Raw genomic sequence first — 22,486 nt, 5'->3', positions numbered from 1 at the left:
AAACCCTAATGGCGCCTCACCTTCACTCTGGTGGACAGGAGAACCTCGCCCAAGAGCTGATCCAATAAAGCTTTGCTTAGCCACTTCTGGTCTGATTCTCTTTCGGTCACCTGTGTCTGATCTCACATTCGGTGCCAAAACCTGGGAGGGTCTTTTGATCTTCCCCATCGGGGAGAGATCAACCCTCTCCTTCGGGCAGACCAGGGAACTCCTGCACCATCCTTTCCTCCTCATCAGAACGGACAGAAGTGGGGTAAGTTCCTTTGCAAACCGTTTCCCTTGGCCTTATGGTAGCAGCCTCTGTTATGGGGGTCTGCCTGTAAGTCCTGCATGCGCACCAAATGCCTGCCCATTCCATCTGGGCCCTGATAGACTGAGGAGACATCCCAGCCTCCAGGTAGCCCACTTCCAGCTCCTAGGGTGAGCACAATCAGAATTTGGGATGCCTCTTTCTGTTTCTGTTTGCCCCCGAGTGATACTGAAAGGTCATGGGAAACACTGAGTCCCCTTAGACCCCAAGACTCCTCTGGGCTGTCTATATTTAATTTTACCAAATTAGGACTTGCCCAAGACTTATGCCATAAGCGGCTGGCCTTTTACTCAACTGTGGCCTGGCCTCAGTACGTTTTAGACAATGGCTCAAAATGGCCTCCAGAAGGAACTTTTGACTTTCAAATCCTCACTGATTTGGACAATTACTGTGAGTGGACAGAGAAATGGTCAGGAGTCCCTTATGTTCAGGCCTTTTGAATCTACACTGTCATCCTTCCCTTTGCTCTACCTGTTCTGTTGCTCAGGTTCTCCTAGCCAGGGACGGTCCCAAACCCCTCCTGCACTGCTCTTCTGCGTCCTCTTCCTCCTTTCAGATCCACTGGAACTGCTCTCAGCTCCACCCTCCCCACTCCTTACTCAGGCCCTACTTCCTCCTCTTCTTCCTCTTCTCCTCCTACAGCTACATTCCTCCTCCTCCAGATGCCTCTCCCCACCCTGCTTCACCTTCCCCTTTTCCAAATTCCTCTTCAGAAGGTCCCTCCACCTCCTCACCTCTCTCCTCCCCCATTAGCACCTGCACCCAATCTCATCAGGCTCCCCCAGCACCCGATCCGGAACTCCTTTGTCCTCTCTGGGAAGCGGCTGGTACAAAAGGCATTGTGCAGGTCCACATCCCATTCTCACTCCAGGATCTTTCCCAGATTGAGAAGTGAATGCCTAGGGTCTTTCTCTGTTGACTCCTCTACTTATATTAAGGAATTTAGATTCTCTCTCAGGCTTACGACCTCACCTGGCATGACATCTATGTCATTTTTTTCTTCCACTCTCACCCCAGACAAATGAACCCACATCCAACAGGTGGCACAAGATCATGCCAACCAGGTCCACCTAACAGATACAACCCTACCCATGGGCACCGAGGCAGTCCCAGAAACTGAACCAAACTGGAACGACCAGGAAGTCCAACAGGGTTACTGCCATTGTGCTCGCATGGTCCAATATCTTATAGCAGGCATGCAGGCAGTATCCAATAAAGTGGTTAACTTTGGTAAATTGAGGGAAATTACTCAGTACCCAGATGAAAACCTGGCCTTATTTCTTAATCATCTCACAGAGGCCCTAAGCAAATATATCGAACTAGACCCTAATTCTCCCTCTGGGGCTATAGTACTAGCAACCCACTTTATTTCTGTCTACTCCAAATATCAGAAAAAAGCTCAAACAAGCTGAGGAGGGCCCTCAAACCCCTATCCAAGATCTGGTAAAAATGGCCTGTAAAGTCTATAATGCCCAAGAGAATTCAGCTGAACTGGCTAGGCAGGCTCATTTACAGAAAAAGGTGACACTCCAAACCCAAGCCTTGGTAGCTGCCCTACAGCCTGCAGCTCTAGTAAGAACTTCAAAGGGGAACCAGCAATCCACTCCACCAGGGGCTTGCTTCAAGTGTGGACGCAAAGGTCACTGGGCCCATCGGTGCCCAAACCCATTGCCCTCCTCCAGGCCATGTCCCACCTGCAAATAAGCAGGACACTGGAAGAGCAACTGCCCTATGGTTGGCCTTTCCCCAGCACCTCCATGTCAGGGAATGGCCAGCAAGGCAGTCCCTTCCCTTGAGCTGTTGGAATTCACAGAAGACTGAAGGAGCTTAGACTTGGGGACCCCCATCACCCTTACTAAGCCCAGGGTAATGCTCCAGGTAGTGGGGAAGTCCATAAACTTCCTTGTGGACTCGGGGGCTACTTATTCTGTCTTGCCTGCCCACTCTGGGCCTTTGTTTTCTTGCCAGGTCTCAGTTATGGGAAATGATGGGACATCCTCCTTCCCAAAAAAGACAGCTAAATTAGCCTGTACCCTAGAGGGACACTCTTTCACACATTCTTTCCTAGTCATTCCCTCCTGCCCAGTTCCCCTCCTAGGCAGGGATGTTCTTCAACTCCTAGTAGCTACCTTATAACTTCTCGCCAGGGCTTCTACTACACACCTCCTCCTACCTCTGATCCTTACACTTTCTAGCACTCTTATGCCACCTACTTTACCGCTGCCCCCAGTCCTAGTCAGCCCTCAAGTCTGGGATACCTCCAAGCTGATCATAGCTTCCCACCACAAGCCAGTCCTTATCCAGCTGAAACCTCAAAACTAAATTCCCCTCTTGTCCCCAGTTTCCTATCTCCCACCAGCCCTCTGCTGTTCCTTCTGCTCCTACACTTCCCTCAAGTATCTAGCTCAGCCTACAGGTGGCACTTTTATGTCCAGGAGACATGGCATCAAGATGGCAGAACTCATTCCCAGTTCATAGGGCAGGGTGACTGCTCTCCCACAGGTTGCAACCAAGAAGTTACCCTAAACATTACAGAATTTAAAAGTGTGACTTACTCCTCTGTAAGCCCTGTTATACTCTGCTTCTTGTCTGATCAAACCAAAGACTATTGCAGATGGTGGCCCACAACCTATGATGGATGCCCTTATAACTCTTGTGAGAAGCATTTCCCTGAATCCTGCTATACCTCAGATCACCACCTGTTCAAGCTAAAGATTAGGGACCTTGGGACTCCAAATGGACCTCCGGTAATATGGGCAAACTGTATTCTTGGGCAGGGGCCAGTTACCCCTTGGCCCCAATTAAAATCTGGAGAGTCTTTACACAGGTACTTTCTCAAGTTCATGTAACCATCCAAGAGCAGGAGAAGAAACTCCAACACCAACACAATGCAATTTCTCATCCTAGCGTTGATCCCTTCTTATGGCTTGTCCTGTACGTCAAGGTCTTCAACTTCTCAATTTGTCCAGAGTCAACATCTCAGACTGCTATCTCTGTGCAGGTTTGGACTGTACCCTCTAACAACAGTTCCTATTGGTACCCCCTTTAATATCTCCTCAGAGCTCCAAGGACCCCCCTCTCCACCTCTTGAGGGGGTACCTCTTTTTCACAACTCATCAGGGAACTTTTCTTATTGTTACACTGCTTCTACCTCAGCACCTTGCAACCAAATCATACAGGTCTCTTCCTCAACATTTGCTCCTCCAGGATTCTTTTTCTGGTGCAACAGCATCCAAACAAAGAATTTAAGTTCCAGTATGCACTTCACCTTCTGTTTTCCCTCTACTTTAGTTCCTCAGCTGATGTACAGTGAAGCTGAATTAGGCTGGCTTGCTCAAACTCTCATCCCTAGAACAAAACAGACCATTTTCCTACCAGTGGTGGTTGGACTCTCCCTAGCATCCTCACTCACTGCTTCCAGGTTGGAGGCAGGGGGAGTTGGTTATGCAGTCACCACCACCCAGAGACTAGAACAGTAGCTCCAAGGAGTAGAGGCATCTGCTGCCTCCTTGGCCTCTTTACAGAGGCAAATAACATCTATTGCCCAAATTTCCTTACAGAACCTCCGAGAACTAGATCTTCTGACAGCAAAGGGGGAATGCCCCTATTCCTAAAAGAAGAATGTTGTTACTACACTGATGAAACTGTGCTGGTAGAAAAGAACATTGAAACCTTCAGGCATCTGAGTGAAAGACTTAAACAGTTGCAATTGGATGGTCCCTGGCCAGGATGGCTAAACTCCACTCTTGCTACCTGGCTAGCCCCCATTCTTACTCCCATATTAGTGTTAGGACTCCTGTTGATGATCGCTCCATGTCTCCTCAGGTTTGCCCGCAACCGAATCAGCAAGGTGGCCCAGGTCACTGTCAACCAAATGCTCCTGCACCTAGTCAGCAGGAAGTAGCCAGATGGATTCTGGCACCCTATATCATCAAAAAGGTCAGAATGTTTGAGTGGTCCAAGGCAGCAGGGTGGGGGCAGGGCATCGGGCAGCTTGTGCATGCACCAATGAACAACCAATCAGGTGCTGGCAGATAAGCCCTAACGGCGCCTCGCAACCTCCTGAAGATCAGCGGAGTCCCCAGTCAATTCCAGGACATGAGGTCCTCAAACTTCCCCTGCCTACCCCCGGACTATAAACGTGCCACCCAGCCCAGGGACAGGTGCAGCTTCTCTAGCCCTCACTCTGGTGGACCAGGGACCCTCACCGAAGAGCTCATTCAATAAAGCTTTGCTTAACCACTTCTGGTCTGATTCTCTTTCGGTCACCTGCATCTGATCTCACAGAAATTGCTCTTGAAATCTCTCCAAGACTGTTCCTACCACTCAGGCTTCATGCCACCATCTAGTGAGTTAAGTTGCGAAAAACCCCTGTATTTCTTAGATGCAGTTATGTACGGTTAAAATGTGGGGCATTTTCCTTGATCATATTCCACCTTGCTGATTATATGGTTGGCAGTAACCCTTTTCTAGATGCAATATGTATAACAGAACAAAAACTTTATGGCAAAAACACCCATTTCAGGAGACTAAGGAAAGACTATGAGAGTTAAAACACTGCCTTATGAGGAAGACAAAGCAAGCTGGAGTATTAAGTATTAGGGATTGAACTAGATCCTTGTGCATGCTAGGCAAATGCTCTACTGCTGAGGTAAAAGGTTAGCCCATTTTTTTCTTTTTCTTTTTGCAGTTCTAGAAAATGAACTCTGGATGCTGCTACATCCAGTCTTTATTTTTTAGAGCTAAGTTTCTCAAGCTGGCTTTAAATTTGCAATTCTCCTGCCTGGTTTTCTGAGTTGCTAGGATTACAGGGCTGTGCTACTGCACGAGTAAATTTTACAAAGGAAAAAAAAAATGTAACAAGGCACTTGTATGGTACAATAAATAGAACTAGTTTCCAGTTACCTCTTCATTGTCTACTCCCACCTCCATGACATCCCTGCACATATGCAGTACAACCTGCTCCAAAGTGGACCTACTCTATATAGAGAAGGATAATGATGGGAAAGAACATTTGGAGTGGAAATAAACAGCAGATAATAATCCATAATTGTTTTTAATCTTGAGAATGAGTCATCTTCAATTTATTTCCAAATTTCTTGTCATCAGATGTTCATTTCTTTACTTCAAAAATCACCAGATTAACACTGCCAAAGGTAGGTAGGAAAGGATCCAAGAGGACAATTCAGAAGTATCACATGGTGAGTGACTGAGAAATTGGGAACAAGACAATCTTCAGGAAAATCTTTTTGTCCCTGCAAAAGCACCAATGTGTGAATCTAATTCACACTTTCATTATTCCAATCAGGTTATTTTTACATCAGTGTAATTTTAGAATAAGACTTGCTAGGGGATTATTTCTTCAGAAATTCTGTCCATCATTCTGCATACAAAATATCTAAGGTCTAACTCCAGAATTTATTTCAAACCAAGCAACCATATTCCTTTTAACTCTCCCTTTTAATATTTTTACTGCCTTCTTTATTCCCTAAATCTTTCTGTATGAGGAATTTCAAAATGGAATGACCAAAAAGATATTCTAACATTAATATCATAAGAAACATAGAGCCTGGTGCATGGTGCACACATGTGATCCCAGTGACTTGGTAAGCTGAGGCAGGAGGATTCCAAGTTCAAGACCAGACTCAGCAGCTGAAAGAGACCCTGTCTTAAAATAAAAAATAAAAAGGCTCAGGATATAGCTCAATGATAAAGCCCCCCTGGGTCCAATCCCTAGTACCACACACACATAAAATAATAATAATAAAATAGACTAGATTTTTAAACCCATTTAGCCTCTACCTCTGACTCAGAAGTAGAATTAGAGATTGGAGTTTAGATGTTCCCCCTAGGAACCAGGTCCAAATCATAGTTCAATTACTGGAAACATGCTAAAAATGGGGGATTCAGACGGTTTTCCATGTCCTCTTAAAAACACAAAGCTTGCCTATAATCCCGGTGGCTAGGGAGGCTGAGGCAGGAGGATCATGAGTTCAAAGCCAACCTTAACGAAAGTGAGGTGCTAAGCAACTCCTGAGACTGTGTCTCTAATAAAAAATAAAATAAAAATTTAAAAAACCCAAAAAGCTATTTGGGAGGCCAACGCAGTAGTATTGCAAGTTTAAGGCCAGCCTAGACAATTTGGCAAGACCCTATCTCAAAATAAAAATTTTTGTTTGGGGATATAGCTCAGTTGGTAGAGTGCTTGTCTCACAAGCACAAGGCCCTGGGTTCAAATCCCCAGCACAGCAAAACAAATCAAAATAAAAATTTTTAAAAAGGGCTGAGGCCAGGCATGGTGGAACACATCTCAGAAGACTAAGGCAAGAGGATTGCAAGTTCAAGGGAAGCCTCAGCAATTTAGCAAGGCCCTAAACAACGAAGTGAGACCTTGTCTCAAAATAAAGAGGGTTAGAGATATGGTTCAGTGGTAAAGCACCCTTGGGTTCAATCCCCAGCAGAAAAAATAAAATATAGAAATAAAAAAAGACCTGGGGATATAGCTCAGTGATAGAGTGCTTGCCTAGCATGCATGAGGCCCTGAGTTAATTCCCAGTACTAACAACAAAACACAAAGCTGCAAACTCAGATCAGTTGCCATTTAGTTATCTTAGAAGACCATTCCCCAACTAAATTCACTATTTGCATTTGCCTTCACAGGCAGCAAAAAAGAAAAACTAAAATATCACCCATATAATTTGGGACAACTATTAATTGTTTTCATTTGAAACACCAAATAACTGAAAACAAAAAAGTGAAAAATAACTGAAAACAGAAAAGTGTTTTTGTTATGTGATTCCCCCCTTTACTATAACTTTGTAGGCACAATCGTAAATGTTTGCAACCATTACATTTTCAAATGAGTGATGCTCAACCTGGAGTTCACTGGATAGTAGGGAACCCTTGTCTTGGCTTCTGTTTGTGACACATTTGCAAATGAATCAAGATATTCTGGCATAGCTCCAACCCTTTTAAAACACACAGATTAAATGTCAATTTTTGAAAGTGTCTGCACACTCAGTCATGCTGGATGATAAAATTGTGTAGGGGGTGGTGAGGGGGAACATTCCTTCTGGAAAGTCTCCTCTCCATCTTCTACATTAGCTAAAATGAGTAAGCATCAGCTCCTGACGGATACGATCAGCCTCTAAGTCCAGAGACTCCATGTGCTCATACTCTTCCTCAGGGGGCTGTTCCATGGATCCTGTCATTGGAGAGGACCAAATATCCATTCCATGCTCCAAAGAGATGTTGTGGAGGACACAACAAGCCACGATGATGTGGCTGGACTTCTCTGGTGAGTACTGCAGTGCCCCTTTGGATCCATCCAGGCAGCGGAAACGGGAGCAGAGGGTTCGAAAAGTCTTCTCAATCACACTGTGAGTTGCAGAATGGGCCATGTTATACCGATTTTCAGCTGGAGTTTCAGGAATGGAAAGTGGGGTCATAAGCCAAGTGCGAAGAAAGAAGGAACTGTCACCTGTGTGGAAGGCCCAAAGAAATCATAAGTGATTATAAGTACAATTCTGAAAGATATTGAGAATGAATAAGAAAATGCAATGAGTCAGGTGCAGTGAATCTCAGCGACTCAGAAGGCTAAGGCAGGAGGATGGCAAGTTCAAGGCCAGACTGGGAAACATAGCAAGACTGTCAGGAAAAAAAAAAAAAAAAAGTCTGGGGATGTAGTTTAGTGTTAGTGAGCACCTGGGTTCAATCCCTATTCACAGTCACACACACACAAACACACAGACACACACAGCTTTGGAAACAAAGCACACCAGGAAAAAAAAAAAAAAAGGCAAGAGAAAAATGTTGTGGTAAAAAGAAAGTATGCCAAAGTCACGAGCATAAGACACGAGTCTTGGCTGGGAATATCCTTGGTTAAAACCAACAGAGGAAAAAAAGCTGAGTGCTAACAAAAGCCAAATCTGAAAAAATATAGGAAAAAGGTGGAGGAACTGGAGGAAGTAAAATTCCAGGATTTTTTTTTTTTTTTTAGCTTTTTAGGGCTAAGGATTGAATCCACGGCCTTGTGCAAGTCAAGCACTCCACCACTAAGCCACACCCCAAACCCATGGATTTTTCAAAATTCAGAAATACTGTTTTTTAATAAAAGACTTAATAAAAACTATCAAATAGCATCAGTCCCAGTGGCATATGCCTGTAATCCCAGTGACTCAGGAGGCTGAGGCAGAAGGTGTGCACATTTGAGGCCAGCCTCAGCAACTAAGCAAGATCCTAAGCAAATTAGCATGACCCTGTCTCAAAATTAAAAAAAAAAAAATTAAAAATTAAATAAAAAAAGGGATGGGGATGTAGCTCAGTGGTAGAGAGCCCCAGAATTCAATCCCCAACACCATAAAAAACAAACAAATAGCATGCCAATTTTCAAATCTCTAAAAAGCAAGAAGAGTACAATAGAGAAAAGAATATTCCCAACTTTGAAGGCAGCAACTAGGGAGACCCTGTCTCAAAATAAAATTAAAAGGACTGGGGATGTAGCTCAGTGATAAAACAACTTTGAGTTCAATCCCTAGTATTATACAAGAAGGGGGAAGTGGGGAGTGGAGAAAGAAAAAGAGAATTCTACCAGGAGATCCTAAAACAGTTGTGAGGAAAATTTCTAACTTTATCACTAAACTTTCAGATCTGAAAGCACTACCTAGGTATTTCAAAGTATTTTATGGGACAATAATAATTTATCCTTCTAGTGCTGAAGAGGACAAGATAAAGTCCCAGCATCTTTAGTAGTGATCAGAACTCAGGTGTTCTGCCTTCCTAGCTATCACAATAGAACTGGAACATAGTTTTGTCACAGAGGAACTGGAAGAATTTCACATTAACAAGGAGAACATAAATATAATGATGCATAAATAGTGAGAAGGAAATGAAATCAGAAGTCAATTAAAATAACACACACAAGGTATTCCCCTTAAGTGACTTCCTTATCAAATGATCCTGGGAAGTGCTAACAATAACAAACAAAACTGGGGTGCAATGTCCTAACAGCACAATGATTCTATAATGTTTAACTGTCCTGACTCACTATGTCTGGCAGATGAAGTGTCTCACACAGAGGCACATCCTCTTAGAAATCTGAGACAGACAATAGGCCCTGGAGTACCAAGTTGCACAATCACTGTGCTCCTGACCCATCAATTACAGTAAACAGTTTGGACTGTTCAGTGCTGGGCACTGTTCCAAAAATAGAGGACTAGTTTCTTTTAGGAGTTAACTTTCTTTTTTTTTTTTTTTTGGGGGGGGGGTACTGGTGATTGAACTGTCAGGGGCACTCAATTACTATTTTACATTTTATAAAATATAAATGTATATTCTGTATTTTATATTTTACTATTTTATATTTTACTTAGAGACGGGGTCTCACTAAGTTGCTTAGCATTGTGCTTTTGCTGAGGCTGGCTTTGAACTCTCGATCCTCCCGTCTCAGCCTCTAGAACCACTGGGATTGCAGGTGTGAGCTAACATTTCTAACTGAATTAACTATAAATAACTAGGAAGTCACACAAAATTTTAAAATTTTATGCTTATTTGACTTTTTTTCCTTCCTATTTTAACTTATTTCAATTGACCTCACCTCTACTAAACACCAAATTTAAGAAAGTGGTATTGTTGTGCCTGGTATGGTGGCACACACCTGTAATCTCAGTAACTGCTGAGGCTAAGGTGGGAGGATCACAAGTTCCAGGTCAGGCTCCACAACTCAGGGAGACACTGTCTCAAAACAAACAATAAAAAAGGGCAGGGATGTAGCTCACTGGTAGTGTGCCCGTAGGTTCAATCCCTGGTACTACAAAAATTTTTTTTCATTGTGATCTACATTAGTTTCCCTCCTGCCTGTGTCTGTTTGTCTGTCTGTCTCTGTCTCTCTTTCTATGTGGTTTCAGGGACTGAACATTTAACCCAGGGCCAGTCTACCACTGAGCTACATCCTCGGTCCTTTTCAGTTTTTATTTTGAAACAGGGTCTTGCTAAATTGCCCAGGCTGGCCTTGAATTTGCCATCCTCCTGCTTCAGCCTACCAGGTAGCTGGGATTACAGACATGTGTCAGGCTGTGCTAGACACTTTTAAATATTATTTCTTATTATCCAATCCCAACTCTACCATGTTAGACATTAAATTCATTTTACAAATGAGAAGATCAAAATACATGTCATCCATCCTTTGATATCTCAGGCAAGGGGAAGAGCTTAGTTACTAAATGTTAATTTCAGATTCAGAATCACTAAAATAACAGTAAGTACTATAAAAGAGACTAAGATAAACATCTATGATGAATGTCTAAAAGCAGAGATGTTAAATGATTTTGTTATGATTTCTCTAAGAAACAGTATAATCCTTAAATGGAGGGAGATATACAGGCCACCCAGTTAATTTTCTAAAATGTTCCACCATCATTAACTGGTTATAATGCAAACACCACTGGAAAACAGGCACTTAGGTGGGGATTGGGATCAGAATTGTTAAACAGATTATAATTGCTTATATGATCAGTCATCCATAAGACATTCTGGCAGATTTTACCCAAAGCTGCTTAACAGGACTAGGCCAAGAACTGACAAAATAAGAACTCAAGCTGAATCATTTCCAGGAGTAGGTATATTTAGAGGAGAATTTGGGTAATGCATCCTGAAGGGATAGATGAGAATGAGGACAGGAAGGGATGACACTCTAAGTGAATATATGCTGAAGAAACAAAGGGAAATCAAATCTTTTTCCAAGTTTGAAACATCTAGAACTATTCCACAAATCTGATGGTGTGAAGATACAATTTCTAATGTCTGGGGCTCTCATGAAAATACCCCTTTTGAGCAGCTTGTCGTTCCTTATAAACATGTGAATCTTATTTATCTCATTGTCCACAAGTCCTCTAGAGACCACTATTTTCCAATCATAAAAATCATTTAACACACTTGTTAAAAATGGATGTCTATGGCTAACCTTGAAAACTCTCATTCCAGCGGTTTTTTTTGTGGTACTGGAGATTGAACCTAGGGGCACTCTATTACTGAGTCACATCCCAACCCTTTTCATTTTTTATTCTGAGATAGGGTCTTGCTAAGTTGCTGAGGCTGGCATCGAACTTGCAATCTTCTTGCCTCAGCCTCCCAAAATGCTGGGATTACAGATGTAAGCCAAGGTGCTTGGCTTTCCCCTCCCCCCCCCATCCTGGGAGTTAAACCCAGGCTCTCCCACTAGAATAGGCAAGTGCTCTATCACTGAGCTATATATGTATTCCCAGCCATTTGATTGATTGATTGATTGATTTTAGTACTGAAGATTAAACCCAGGGACACCTTACCACTGAGCTGTATCTCCAGTCTTTTATTTTATTTTGAGACAGGATCTCTTTAAATGCTGAGGATCTCACTAAGTTGCTGAGGCTGCCTCAAACTTGTGATCCTCCTGCCTCTGCCTCCCAAGTCAGTGGGATCACAGGTAAGCACCACTACCCTGATTAATTACATGATTCATTTTATCTTGAAGATCTGTGAAATATTAAACAAATCAAGGGATCTCAAGCTAGTTTTCTTGTTTAGAGTTCATGGAGACCTTCTAAGGGAATATGCTAGAAATGACAGTACTAAGGGAGTTGGTTTCCACTTTTTCAATTTCCATTGGTATATTTTCCTAGGTTTCTTCCTGCTTAGCACGTGGTCTGGCACCAAACCTGGCCTATTTCCCCCCTCTACCCTAAAATAAAAACTAAAAGTTGAGCTGTCAGGCTCAAGTTTTTGTTTTTGTTTTTGTTTCAGTATTAGGGATTGTATCCAGGGGTGCTTTACCATTGAGTTACATCCCCACGCCTTTTTATTTTTTATTTTGAGATAGGGTCTCACTAAGTTGCTTAAGGCCTCACTAAATTGCTAAGGTTAGCCTTCAACTTGCAATCCTCCTACCTCAGCCTCCAGAGTTGTTGGGATCACAGACTTGTGCTACTGAGCCTGGCTTGTTTTTCATTTGGACACAGGGTCTCCCTAAATTTCCCAGGCTGACCTTGAATTTACAATCCTCCTGCCTCAGCCTCCTGAGTATCTAGGATTATAGGTACATGGCATATAGCCCAGTTGGCAGTGCAAATTTTTACTACAACATACATGCAATTTAGTTTTGCATACTTATGGACATGATTGTCTAGGATAAATCCCTGGAAGTGGAAGAGCTGGGTCAAATATGTTTTTAAATTTAAGTAAATGTCTTTGTTGTTGTTGTTGTTGTTCTTGTAGTGGGGACTGAAACCAGAGGTGCTATACCACTGAGCTACAGCCCTAGTTCTTTTTTTATTTTTTGAGGCAGGGGTCTTACTAAATTGCACACGTTCCCCTCAAACTTGTGATCCTCCTGTTTCAGCTTTCTGAGTAACTGAAGTTACAGACATGTGCCATCACATCCAGACTTAGTAAATGTCTTTTAAATGTTGATTTTTTTTAATAAAATTAAGGATCAGGGGCTCAGGGTGTAGCTCAATGGTAGAGCACTTACCTATCATGCAAGTTCTGGGTTTGAGCTCCAGCATGAAAGAAAAAAAAAAAAAAAAAAAAAGGAAGAGGGAGAAGGAGAAGGAGGAAAAAAAATTAATGCTCAAAGCATTTTCTCCTGAGGTCTAATAAAAATTTCAAAGGACTCAGATTCAGGTCTACAGACTCTAGAGTATTTCATTCTACTCTACTACATAATTTTTCTATGACATAAATTGAAGATTTATAACTACAAACTTACCAAGAAGCCAGCTCTCTTTGTGCATCCCAGCTTCAAACTGACTATTTAGAGAAGATTGCTGCAGCACAGCAAAGTCCTGTAGGCTACCTGGCCAGTTTGTCTCCACCGTCATTAGTGCTCCTCTGATGTCACACACCATCAGGCAGTTTAAAGAATGCAGACCCTTGCGGTTCACATAGGAGAGGTCTTCAGCATTCGGTGCCTTGATTGCCACATGGATACAGTCAACCACGCCTATCACCCCTGGCATCCCTGCCAACCCATAGAATTCATCTTTCAGAGCCTGTGTGGATGCTTCATCAGTTGGAAAGTGAATGAACTGTGAGGCCCTTTCCACAAGTGCTTCTGTGACATTGGCAACACAACGACTCATAGAGGCCTGACTAATTCCAATAGCATCTCCCATTCGAGTCTGGAAGGAACCTGAGGTATAAAAGCCCAATGCTGCAAGAATTTGTGTCTCTGGGCTAATAGCCCTGGATCGCTGTGTAGGTCTAGAAAGACTCGCTCCCAAGAGCTCCACCAAATAATAAATGAACTGACGAGGAAACCCATACATAGACATCAAGTAGTCATCAGTTACATCGTCCAGCTTAAAACGGTCCAATGTCCGGTGACCTCGGCCATATAGCAAGAGATCACAGTCAAGAACTGTTATTGGTATAGCCATTGCAAATGTGAATGTTGTCTCTCCTTCTATCTGCTACTTTTTCTGAACTCTTCCCAATGACGATGTTGGTACAAGAAAGTATTGAAGTGTCAGAATTCAACAGCTAACCACCACTTAAATGGTTCTGGCATTTATAATCTTCAGTCTGTAAAGGTTAAAACAAAAAAAATTAGAAACCTACCAAAGACATTAAAGTGGCTCAAACGCTACAACAGCACATTTTGAGCCAATCCATTTTGTTGAGGCAAAAGGGGTTGTATCTATTAATTCATGGCTGCATGACAAAGTTGGTCTGATTTGAAGGATAATGGGAGTTAAGTTTGATGGTTCATTTAACGCCTGGCATTTCAACTGAGAACAGCAAAAGATTAATGGGGATGATGGCACAATTACTGGCAAGATAAAAGAGGTCTGCTCCTATCTATACAAGCCACAAAACAGCTGAGAAGTCATAACTACCTTGGGTAAGAATTAGTCACAGGTTTGTTATCCACAGTCCCATGGGTCTATATGATAAGCACGGGACAGACATGGAGGTGTCAAACCAGTTCACGAGGGTGCGGAGGTTGGGAGGAGAGAGAAAAAAGTTTAGCAATGCATTACCCATCCTGGGGGACGTGCACTGCTACAAAACTAGGCTGTTCCCTCACCACAAGAAATCCAAACCGAGAGGTTAAGGGCTCGGAAGTAAGGAAGTCCAGTGGGTTCGAAAGACAGGCGCGAAGGGAGAGGCGGAGAGAGCCAGCTTCAGGAAGAAACTCCGCCACTTTTACAACGCGCATTAAAAATGGATACCAAAATCCGTCGGCGACCGCCAAAGTCGCCCAGTCTGGTCACCCACCTCTCCGTGGCTGCCAGGTTACCAAACGGATACTCCACCCACCCAGCGCAGGCTGGCCCTCCTCCGGAACCGGCGGCCGCACACAGGCAGCCACGGCGCGCAACAGCGGCACCACCCACTCGGCGTCAGCACCCGCCCCACGCCGCGTCCTCACTGCCGCTGCCGCCGCGGCCTGCGCTTCGTCTCCGCACTTTCCACACAACGCTCCAACGGTCTTGCTATCTCAAAGACACCATTCGTTCGGCATTTCTTTGCTCCTGACTGGCATGTAGGTTTTTCATAAGAAGACTTTTATAGAAGAGATTTTTTGTGTGTGGATATTTTGGGTAGCCAAAGGACTAAGTAGTGATTTTATGTCGTAGCGAAAGTGCGGACGAGGTTGGGCAGCTGGATTTCCCTCTAACTCTCTCCCTCCCCACCGCCAGCACTGAAGCGGATGAAAACAAACACTAACGATGGCGGCGCCGGGGGACGACCGGCTGCTGGGTTAAGGCAGGGGTGTTCGTTTGACCCGTGAGGGAAGCCCTGAAGAGAACCAGTCGACGTGATTGCGAGAACTTGCGCAGTGCTGCGAGCGAAACGTCCGGGGGCTGCGATCCGGGAGCCTCCTAAGGCACGAGGTTTCTGCGACCTGTGCTGTCACTGCAGCCCCGGAGCGCGGAACACTCTGCCAGGTGGCGCGGCTGGCCGGCCCCAGGCCCCGGCCTCCGTAATGAAAACTCCGAGCCACTCTCTGTGCCGCAGCTTCGCAGGTACTAACTTTGGGGGAGGGTACCCCCAGATCTCTCAGCGCCCCCGGGTGGGAGGCGGTGGATCTGCGGCCCTTCGGCCACCTCCTTGTGGAAGCCGAAGCCTACTCGCCGAGGTTCCGTCCCTAGAGCCCCTAAGTTTTGTTGGGGAAATCGAGGTGGTGTAGGCCCCATTGACTTTTAATTGTTCCCAGTCTTTACAGAGGCTCGTACAGCTTTCTTCTCTACTTTCTGAGCTCTTCGGGTTAGGTCGTTAGACTTTTTGTGGGTAATTTTTGGGGCCATTAACTCCGGGGTTGGGTACCAGTATGAATGAGGTAGGTTAGGTTTTCATTCAGTCAAGATTTGTCGAGAGTCAAATGTACTCCGCGTGTAGGTGAAGGTGACTGTTGACTGGTCACCTAAGGTTCACGACCATCTTACTCGCAGTGGAACGACCTCTGGAAACCCGCGATCCATTCTTATTAGTTAAATCTCTGGGTAAGTGGTTAAGCACCTTCTTTGGCTCATCACTAATACATAACAGTTTTCACATACCCAGTCAGTTATCTTTCAGTAGTATTTCACCCTCCGCTGGCCATCCCATACCCAAAAAAAGAAAGAAAGAAAGAAAGAAAAAAAAAAAAAAAGCAAAAGTAAAGCATTTAAAAGTACCCTGGTACTGGGACTACAAATTAAGAACCTTTTATTTTTTGAGACAGGGTCTCACTAAGTTGTCCAGGCTGGCCTAGAACTTGCCTCCAGCATTTGCTGAGAATACAGGTGTGCCATATTGTTCCTAGCCTAAAAGTACCTGTTGTCTCCTTCTACTCACTTTATAACTTCTATCATGGAAGAATGTATTAAGTACCTTCACTCACTTGGATGTGTATAGTAATAATAAGAAACAACAGACCTTTTTTTCGGGGGGGGGGGGTGTTGTTGATTGAACCCAGGGGCACATTACCACTGAACTATATGTCCAGCCCTTTTTGTTTGTTTACTTTGAGACAGGGACTTGCTAAGTTGCTGAGGCTGGCCATTATCCTGTCTTAGCCTCCCCAGTCACTGCGATTATAGGCCTGCATCCTTGTACCCAAGAATGCAACAGGCCCTTTCTTTAAACTACTTCAGCTTGTAAGTTTTTTGTGTATTGTTTTATGAGTATTAGCTCTTGTGTGGATTGGATCTTTATCTTTAGATATTATAACTCTCACTAAATTATAAGGGTTTTTGTTTTCAACTCTCCATTCTACAGCTCAGGAGGAGTATTATTGTTTATTTATTTTTATTGTTTTGTAGTTCTGGGTTTCGATCCCAAGGCCTTGTGCATGTTGAAGTATTATTGTTTGTTTATTTTTATTGTTTTGTAGTTCTGGGTTTCGATCCCAAGGCCTTGTGCATGTTGAGAAAGGGTTTTACCAATGAGTTACATCGTAGTCATTTTTACTTTTATTTTGAGACTTTTATTTTTATTTTGCTAAATTGCACATGTTGACCAGCAACTTTGCATCCCCCTCATTAGTCTCCCTAGTGGGTGGGATTACAGGCTTTCATCACCTTGCCCAGCTAAGAAATATTTTTTTTTTGCTACTGGGGAGTCACCCCAGGAGTGCTTTACCACTGTTTCATCCTGGCCTTTTTAATTTTTTTTTATTTTGAGATAGGGTCTCACCAAGTTGCTTAGGGCTTCACTAAGTTGCTGAGGCTGGCCTTGAACTTGTAGTCCTCCTGTCTCAGTCTCCCAAGATGCTGGGATTATAGGAGTTCACCACTATGACTGGCTTCCCCAGCCCTTTTTATTTTATTATTTATTTATTTATTTTGGTACCAGGGATTGAAACTAGGGGCACTTAACCACTGAGTCATATCCCCAGCCCCCTTTATTTAAAAAAAAATTTAGATGATGATAGACCTTTATTTTATTCATTTATTTATATGTGGTGCTGAGAATCAAACCCAGTGCCTCACACTTCCTAAGCAAGTGCTCTTCCACTGAGCCACAACCCCAGCCCTCCCCAACCCTTTTTATGTTTTATTTTGAGACAGGGTCTCACCAAGTTGCTTAAGGCCTCGCTCAGTTGCTGAGGCTGACCTAGAACTTGCAGTCTTCCTGCCTCAGCCTCCTGATTACAGGCATATGCCACCATACTAGACTTAAAATTATTTGAAAATAATTAGCTGTTTTAACCTTAGATTAAATATGGGCCAGTTTATTAGAGAAATCCTCTGAAGGCCTGTGTAGCTTGCACAGGCTGTTTGGTTTATCTTAATGGTGTCCCCCATATGCCCTTGGTCACAAGAGAAGGGATAAGAATGTGAATCACCACTACTTGGAAGAACAACTCAATGTGCACATACAGTTGACTATTTGTTATCTCCTTAGTGAAAGTAAAGGTGAATCAAGAATTAATGGAAGTGATAACTTAGAATTGTTGTTTTGTAAAATACTACTTCCATTTATGGTTTATATACATGTGAAGGAAATAGAGTTAAAAATCATTTTTTTGTTTTTAGTAATCTCTTCAAATTTCTGTCTCCTCCATCCTAACTTCCTTTATATTGTCCATAGTTACTAGGTCATTTGGAGATAATTTGAAATACTTATTTAAATTAGATACTATCTCTTTGAAATGGAGGTTTAAAGTTTTTTGTTTTTTGTTTTTTGTTTTTCCTTTGGTACTGGGATTTAGCCCAGGGGGCCCTTTATCATGAGTTACATGCCCAACCCTTTTAATGCTTTATGTTGAGACAGTATCTTGCTTAGTTGCTTAGGGCTTGGCTAAATTACTTAGACTGGCCTTGAATTTGTGATCTTCCTGCCTCTTTCATTGGGATTACATGTATGCACCACCCTGCCCAGCTTAAGGATGTTTTCCCCACTCATGTTTGTGTCTTGAAAAAAAAAATTTTTTTTTTAGTTGTAGATGGACACAGTATCTTTATTTTTATTTATTTTTATGTGGTGCTGAGGATCGAACCCAGGGCCTCACATGTGCTAGGCAAGCGCTCTACCACTGAGCTATAGCCCCAGCCCCTGTGTCTTGGAATTTTAAAGAAACCAGATGTTGACCTTATTATTTGAATTGGTTTTTAAATTGTTTCTAGTTAATTAAGCATAGCCTTTATTCCCTCTTCCAATTTATTTTGTATTTATTTGCTTTTTTTCTGGCTTCCAGAAATTAATATTTGAGTATTAATTATAAAGGTATTTAAGGATATAAATTTACCTCTGAATTCCCTTTTTATTGTAGCATTTGTTTTGATGCCAAACATTCTGTATTTTGTTAATTTCTAGATAATTTGAACTTTGGTTTTTATTCCAGTGCTTATTATTGAAAGGTTCTTAATTTACACATGGTTAACTTTTCATTGTTTATTTCTAGTTTTATAGATTTAGGCAATATTACGTTGGAATTTTTTCTCTTTTTATTTTGGTTTCATGGCAGTGCTGGATTGAACCCAGGACATCCAGCATGCTAAGCAAATGCTCTATCACTGAGATATTCTCCTCAGCCAGTATTGGGAATTTTTCTGTGACCAAGTGAATGATCAATTCATTTTTATTTAATTTTTTTGTTGTTGTTTATTTTTTGCAGTACTAGGGATCGAACCCAGAGGTACTTTACCATTAAGCTACATCCCCAGCCCTTTTATTTTGAGACAGGATCTTAATTAACCCAGGCTGACGTTGAATTTGCCATCCTCCACCTTTAGCCTCCAAGTCATTGGAATTAGGCCTGTGCCACCAGGTCAGAACATGATCTATTTATGTGGTGTTCCTTGGACCTGAGATAAGAATGTGAAAGGTAGTGGGACAGGGCTTCTCATGCCCTTAACCCCAGTGGCTGGGGAGGGTTAGGCAGAAGGATTGCAAGTTCAAGGCCAACCTCAGGAACTGAGTGAGACACTGTCTCAAAATAAAAACAAAAGAGGCTTGGGATGTAGGTCAGTGTTAAAGTGCCTCTGGATTTAATCCCCAGTACTAAAAAAGAAAAAAAGAATGTGAAAGGTAGAAATAAGTAGCTAAGAGCTTTGTTGAGAATCCCATATATGACCATCACTCTTATAGGCGCCCTGCATGAATTAGTCAGTCCTCACCAGAACTCTATGAGGTTGGTATTTATTACCATTTTGTAAGTATGGAATCCAAACTATAGAAAGATTGAAACTGGATCCTAAGTGCTAGGTTGTCACCTACATATTTCTTGTTGTCCAATCTGGTAGACTGAGGCAAGGAGAGTTACAAATTCTAAGCCATCCTGGGCAACTGAACAAGACCCTATCTCAAAATATAAAGGGCTGGGAGTGAATCTTAGTGGCAAAGCTGGATTCAATTCCAGCACCACCAAAAAAAAAAAAAAAAAAGAAGTTATTTGTATATAATCTCTTGCCAAATTATGCATTTGTTTCTTTTGCTCTTTCCTTCCTTTTTTGACGGTGTCACCTTACTCCAGTTTTTTTGTTCATTTGTTTGTTTTTTTGGTACTGGGAATTGAACCCAGGGGAACTCAACCCCTGAGCCACATCCCCAGCCCTTTTCTTTTTCTTTTTTAATGTTTTTTCAGTTGTAGGTGGACATAATACCTTTATTTTATTTTTATGTGGTACTATGGATGGAACCCAGGGCCTTACTCGTACTAGGCAAGCACTCTACCACTGAGTCAGAACCCAGCTCCCCTAAGCCCTTTTTTGTATTTTATTTAGAGATAGGGTCTCACTGATTTGCTTAGCACCTCACTAAATTGTTGAGGCTGGCTTTGAACTCTCAGTCCTCCTGTCTCAGCTTCCACAGCTGCTGGGATCACAGGTGTGCACCACTGTGCCCAGCCCTTACTCCAGTTTTGTTGCCAACTCACATTGGGATTACTTTAGTAGCTTCCTAGCAGATTTGATGTTCAATATCCCCTGCCTCTTGTTGAAGTTAACTTTCCTGTCTTTCCCTACTAAATGATCTACATGGACTCCCTACTAACCTGTTAGACTCTCGTTTGCTCACTTCCATGTCTCCTTAGTAGGTTCTTTGGGCCATACTTACCTGCTTTATTTTTCTTTCCCCATTTACTTGAAAATCCTGAGCTGTGTACTTCTCTCCTATTCTTCTCATATTCCTCTAGGACTCCAATTATGCTTGTTAGACCTCTCCCATGTGGGTTCTGTGGCAAGTAACCAGATGTCTCATTTTGTATTTGTTGTCATTGTTACTGAAAGCTCAGTCCTTGTCTCTGATGCCATTCCAATAATGAGGATATGTTATAAAGAAAAGGAAAAAGAAGTTTTACTGCTTTACTAACAAAGGAGAAACACAGGGGACTCCTGTCCCATCAAGGGGAAATGAGGGTGATTCAAAGGCTGTATTCCAGGTGTGCCCTGGGTAGAAGGGGGGTGTTTAATTCACTTGTTAATTTGGGAGATTTCTTAGCTTTTCTTGTACCATCCCTGAAGTCTGAATTACTTCATTTCTATGGTGGGTGTGTGCTTAAGGACAGAACTTCCTCTAGGTTGGGGAAGAAGGGTATTCGTGTTTTCCCCCAAATTAGGGAGAGGAAGATTAGGGAGAGGGAGGGAGAAGAGAAAAAACATGTCTCCTTGAAAAATATTTAAAGCATGAAGTGGACCACTGTTACAATGTGGTGATTAAATACCTCAGGGAATACCACTTTCACTCTCAAAAGTATCCCAGCAGGTCATGGCAGCACATGCCTGTAATCCCAGTGGCTTGGGAGGCTGAGACAGGAGGATCTTGAGTTCAAAGCCAGCCTCAGCAATAGTGAGGTGCTAAGCAACTCACTGAGACTCTGTCTCTAAATAAAATATAAAATAGGGCTGGGTATGTGACTCAGTGGTCGAGTGCCCCTGAGTTCAATCCCCAGTACCAAAAAAAAGTATCCCAAAGTTGTCTTGTGTGGTCTCTGGTGTTCTTTTCTATGTTTTCCATCATTTTGCTTCTCTATGATTCAGTATAGAAATTTTTTTCTGTATATACCCTCAGTTTTTACCCTCTTCTGCTTGTCTAACCTGTTAAAATCAACCATTGAAAAATTATAAAGAAATTATCAGACAGCTTGGAATGGAACCACCATTTGACCCAGCTATCCCACTCCTTGGCCTATACCCAAAGATTTAAAATCAGCATACTATAGAGATACAGCCACATCAATGTTCATAGCTGCTCAATTCACAATAGCCAGATTGTGGAACCAACCTAGATGTCCTTCAATTGATGAATGGATAAAGAAACTGTGGCATATATATACAATGGAATATTACTATGCCATAAAGAATGATAAAATTAGGCATTTGCAGGCAAATGGGTGAAATTGGAGAATATCATGCTAAGTGAGATAAGCCAGTCTCAAAAAACCAAAGGATGAATGATCTCACTGATAAGCGGATGATGACACATAATGGGGGGTGGGAGGGGTTAGTGTTAGGGTTATGGTTAGGTTTAGGATGAGGGTTAGAGAGGGTGGCAAGAATAGAGGAAGGAAGGACTGTATAGAGGGAAAAGAGGGGTGGGGGGAAGGGAAAAAAATAACAGAATGAATCAAACAACGTTACCCTATGTAAATTTATGATTACACAAATGGTATGCCTTTACTCCATGTACAAGCAGAGAAGCAACATGTATCCCATTTGTTTACAATAAAAAAAAATAAATAAAAAATAAAGGTCAACTATAATTATTTCCAAGTGGTAAAAAAAAAAGAAATTATAAGTTCTAGCACTTCTATTTGGGAATTCCCCACCCGCTCAGGACTGAACCGAGGACTATGATACCACCGAATTACATCCCCAGCCATTTTTTAATTTAATTTAATTTTTTTTTTTTTTGACCAGGCACTAAGCCCAGGGCTAGTTAACCTCTGAGCCACATGCACAGCCCTTTTTATTTTTTATTTTTGAGATGAGATCTTGCTAAATTGCTTAGGGTCTCTCTAAGTTATGCTTAGAGCCTCGTTAAATTGCTGAGGCTGGCCTCAAGCTTGGGATCCTCTTGCCTTAACCTTTTTTTTTTTTTTTTGTGACAGGGATTGAACCTAGGGGCGCTTAACCACGGAGCCACATACCTAGCCCTTTCTAATGTTTTATTAGAGACAGGATTTCGCTGAGTTTCTTGGGACCTCACTAAATTGCTGAGGCTGGCTTTGAACTCTAGATCCTCCTGCCTCAGCCTTCCAAGCCACTGGAATTACAG

General features: G+C 42.5%; 2 protein-coding genes across 11 annotated transcripts in view; one reads left to right on the top strand and one right to left on the bottom strand.

The window, feature by feature from the left end:
- Positions 1 to 6,800: 6,800 nt before the first annotated feature.
- Positions 6,801 to 14,648, bottom strand: Harbi1 (harbinger transposase derived 1). 3 transcript variants are annotated; one of them, XM_047517662.1, is made up of 3 exons: positions 14,561 to 14,648; positions 13,050 to 13,864; positions 6,801 to 7,790 (listed from the first exon to the last, which is right to left on the bottom strand). In XM_047517662.1, the coding sequence occupies exons 2-3, from the start codon at positions 13,717 to 13,719 to the stop codon at positions 7,411 to 7,413; spliced, it is 1,050 nt and encodes a 349-aa protein (XP_047373618.1). In that variant the 5' UTR covers positions 13,720 to 13,864; positions 14,561 to 14,648; the 3' UTR covers positions 6,801 to 7,410. The 3 variants fall into 3 exon arrangements, with proteins under 3 accessions (XP_047373618.1, XP_047373619.1, XP_047373620.1); XM_047517663.1 differs by lacking the exon at positions 14,561 to 14,648 and adding an exon at positions 14,323 to 14,542; XM_047517664.1 differs by lacking the exon at positions 14,561 to 14,648 and adding an exon at positions 14,370 to 14,542.
- Positions 14,649 to 14,920: 272 nt separating this feature from the next.
- Positions 14,921 to 22,486, top strand: part of Atg13 (autophagy related 13) — a 48,148-nt gene continuing 40,582 nt past the window's right edge. For 2 of the 8 annotated variants that reach the window (XM_047518071.1, XM_047518070.1), the window contains exon 1: positions 14,925 to 15,312. The gene's annotated coding sequence lies outside the window, so the exon portion shown is untranslated. Of the gene's footprint in view, positions 15,313 to 22,486 lie in introns of all 8 variants that reach the window. The other 6 variants (XM_047518074.1, XM_047518072.1, XM_047518073.1 and 3 more) reach the window with 5 other exon arrangements.

Source organism: Sciurus carolinensis, chromosome 11, assembly GCF_902686445.1.
Source record: "Sciurus carolinensis chromosome 11, mSciCar1.2, whole genome shotgun sequence".
Lineage (NCBI taxonomy): Eukaryota > Metazoa > Chordata > Mammalia > Rodentia > Sciuridae > Sciurus > Sciurus carolinensis.
The sequence above is the reverse complement of the archived record's forward strand: the minus strand, read 5'-3'. Positions and strand labels throughout refer to the sequence as shown.

Coding starts and splice junctions, on each gene's coding strand:
- Harbi1 (XM_047517662.1), bottom strand. CDS start 13,719: ATGGCTATACCAATAACAGTTCTTGACTGTGATCTCTTGCTATATGGC. Junction 7,791..13,049: donor CAAAGAGAGCTGGCTTCTTG/GTAAGTTTGTAG, acceptor CCTTCCACACAG/GTGACAGTTCCTTCTTTCTT.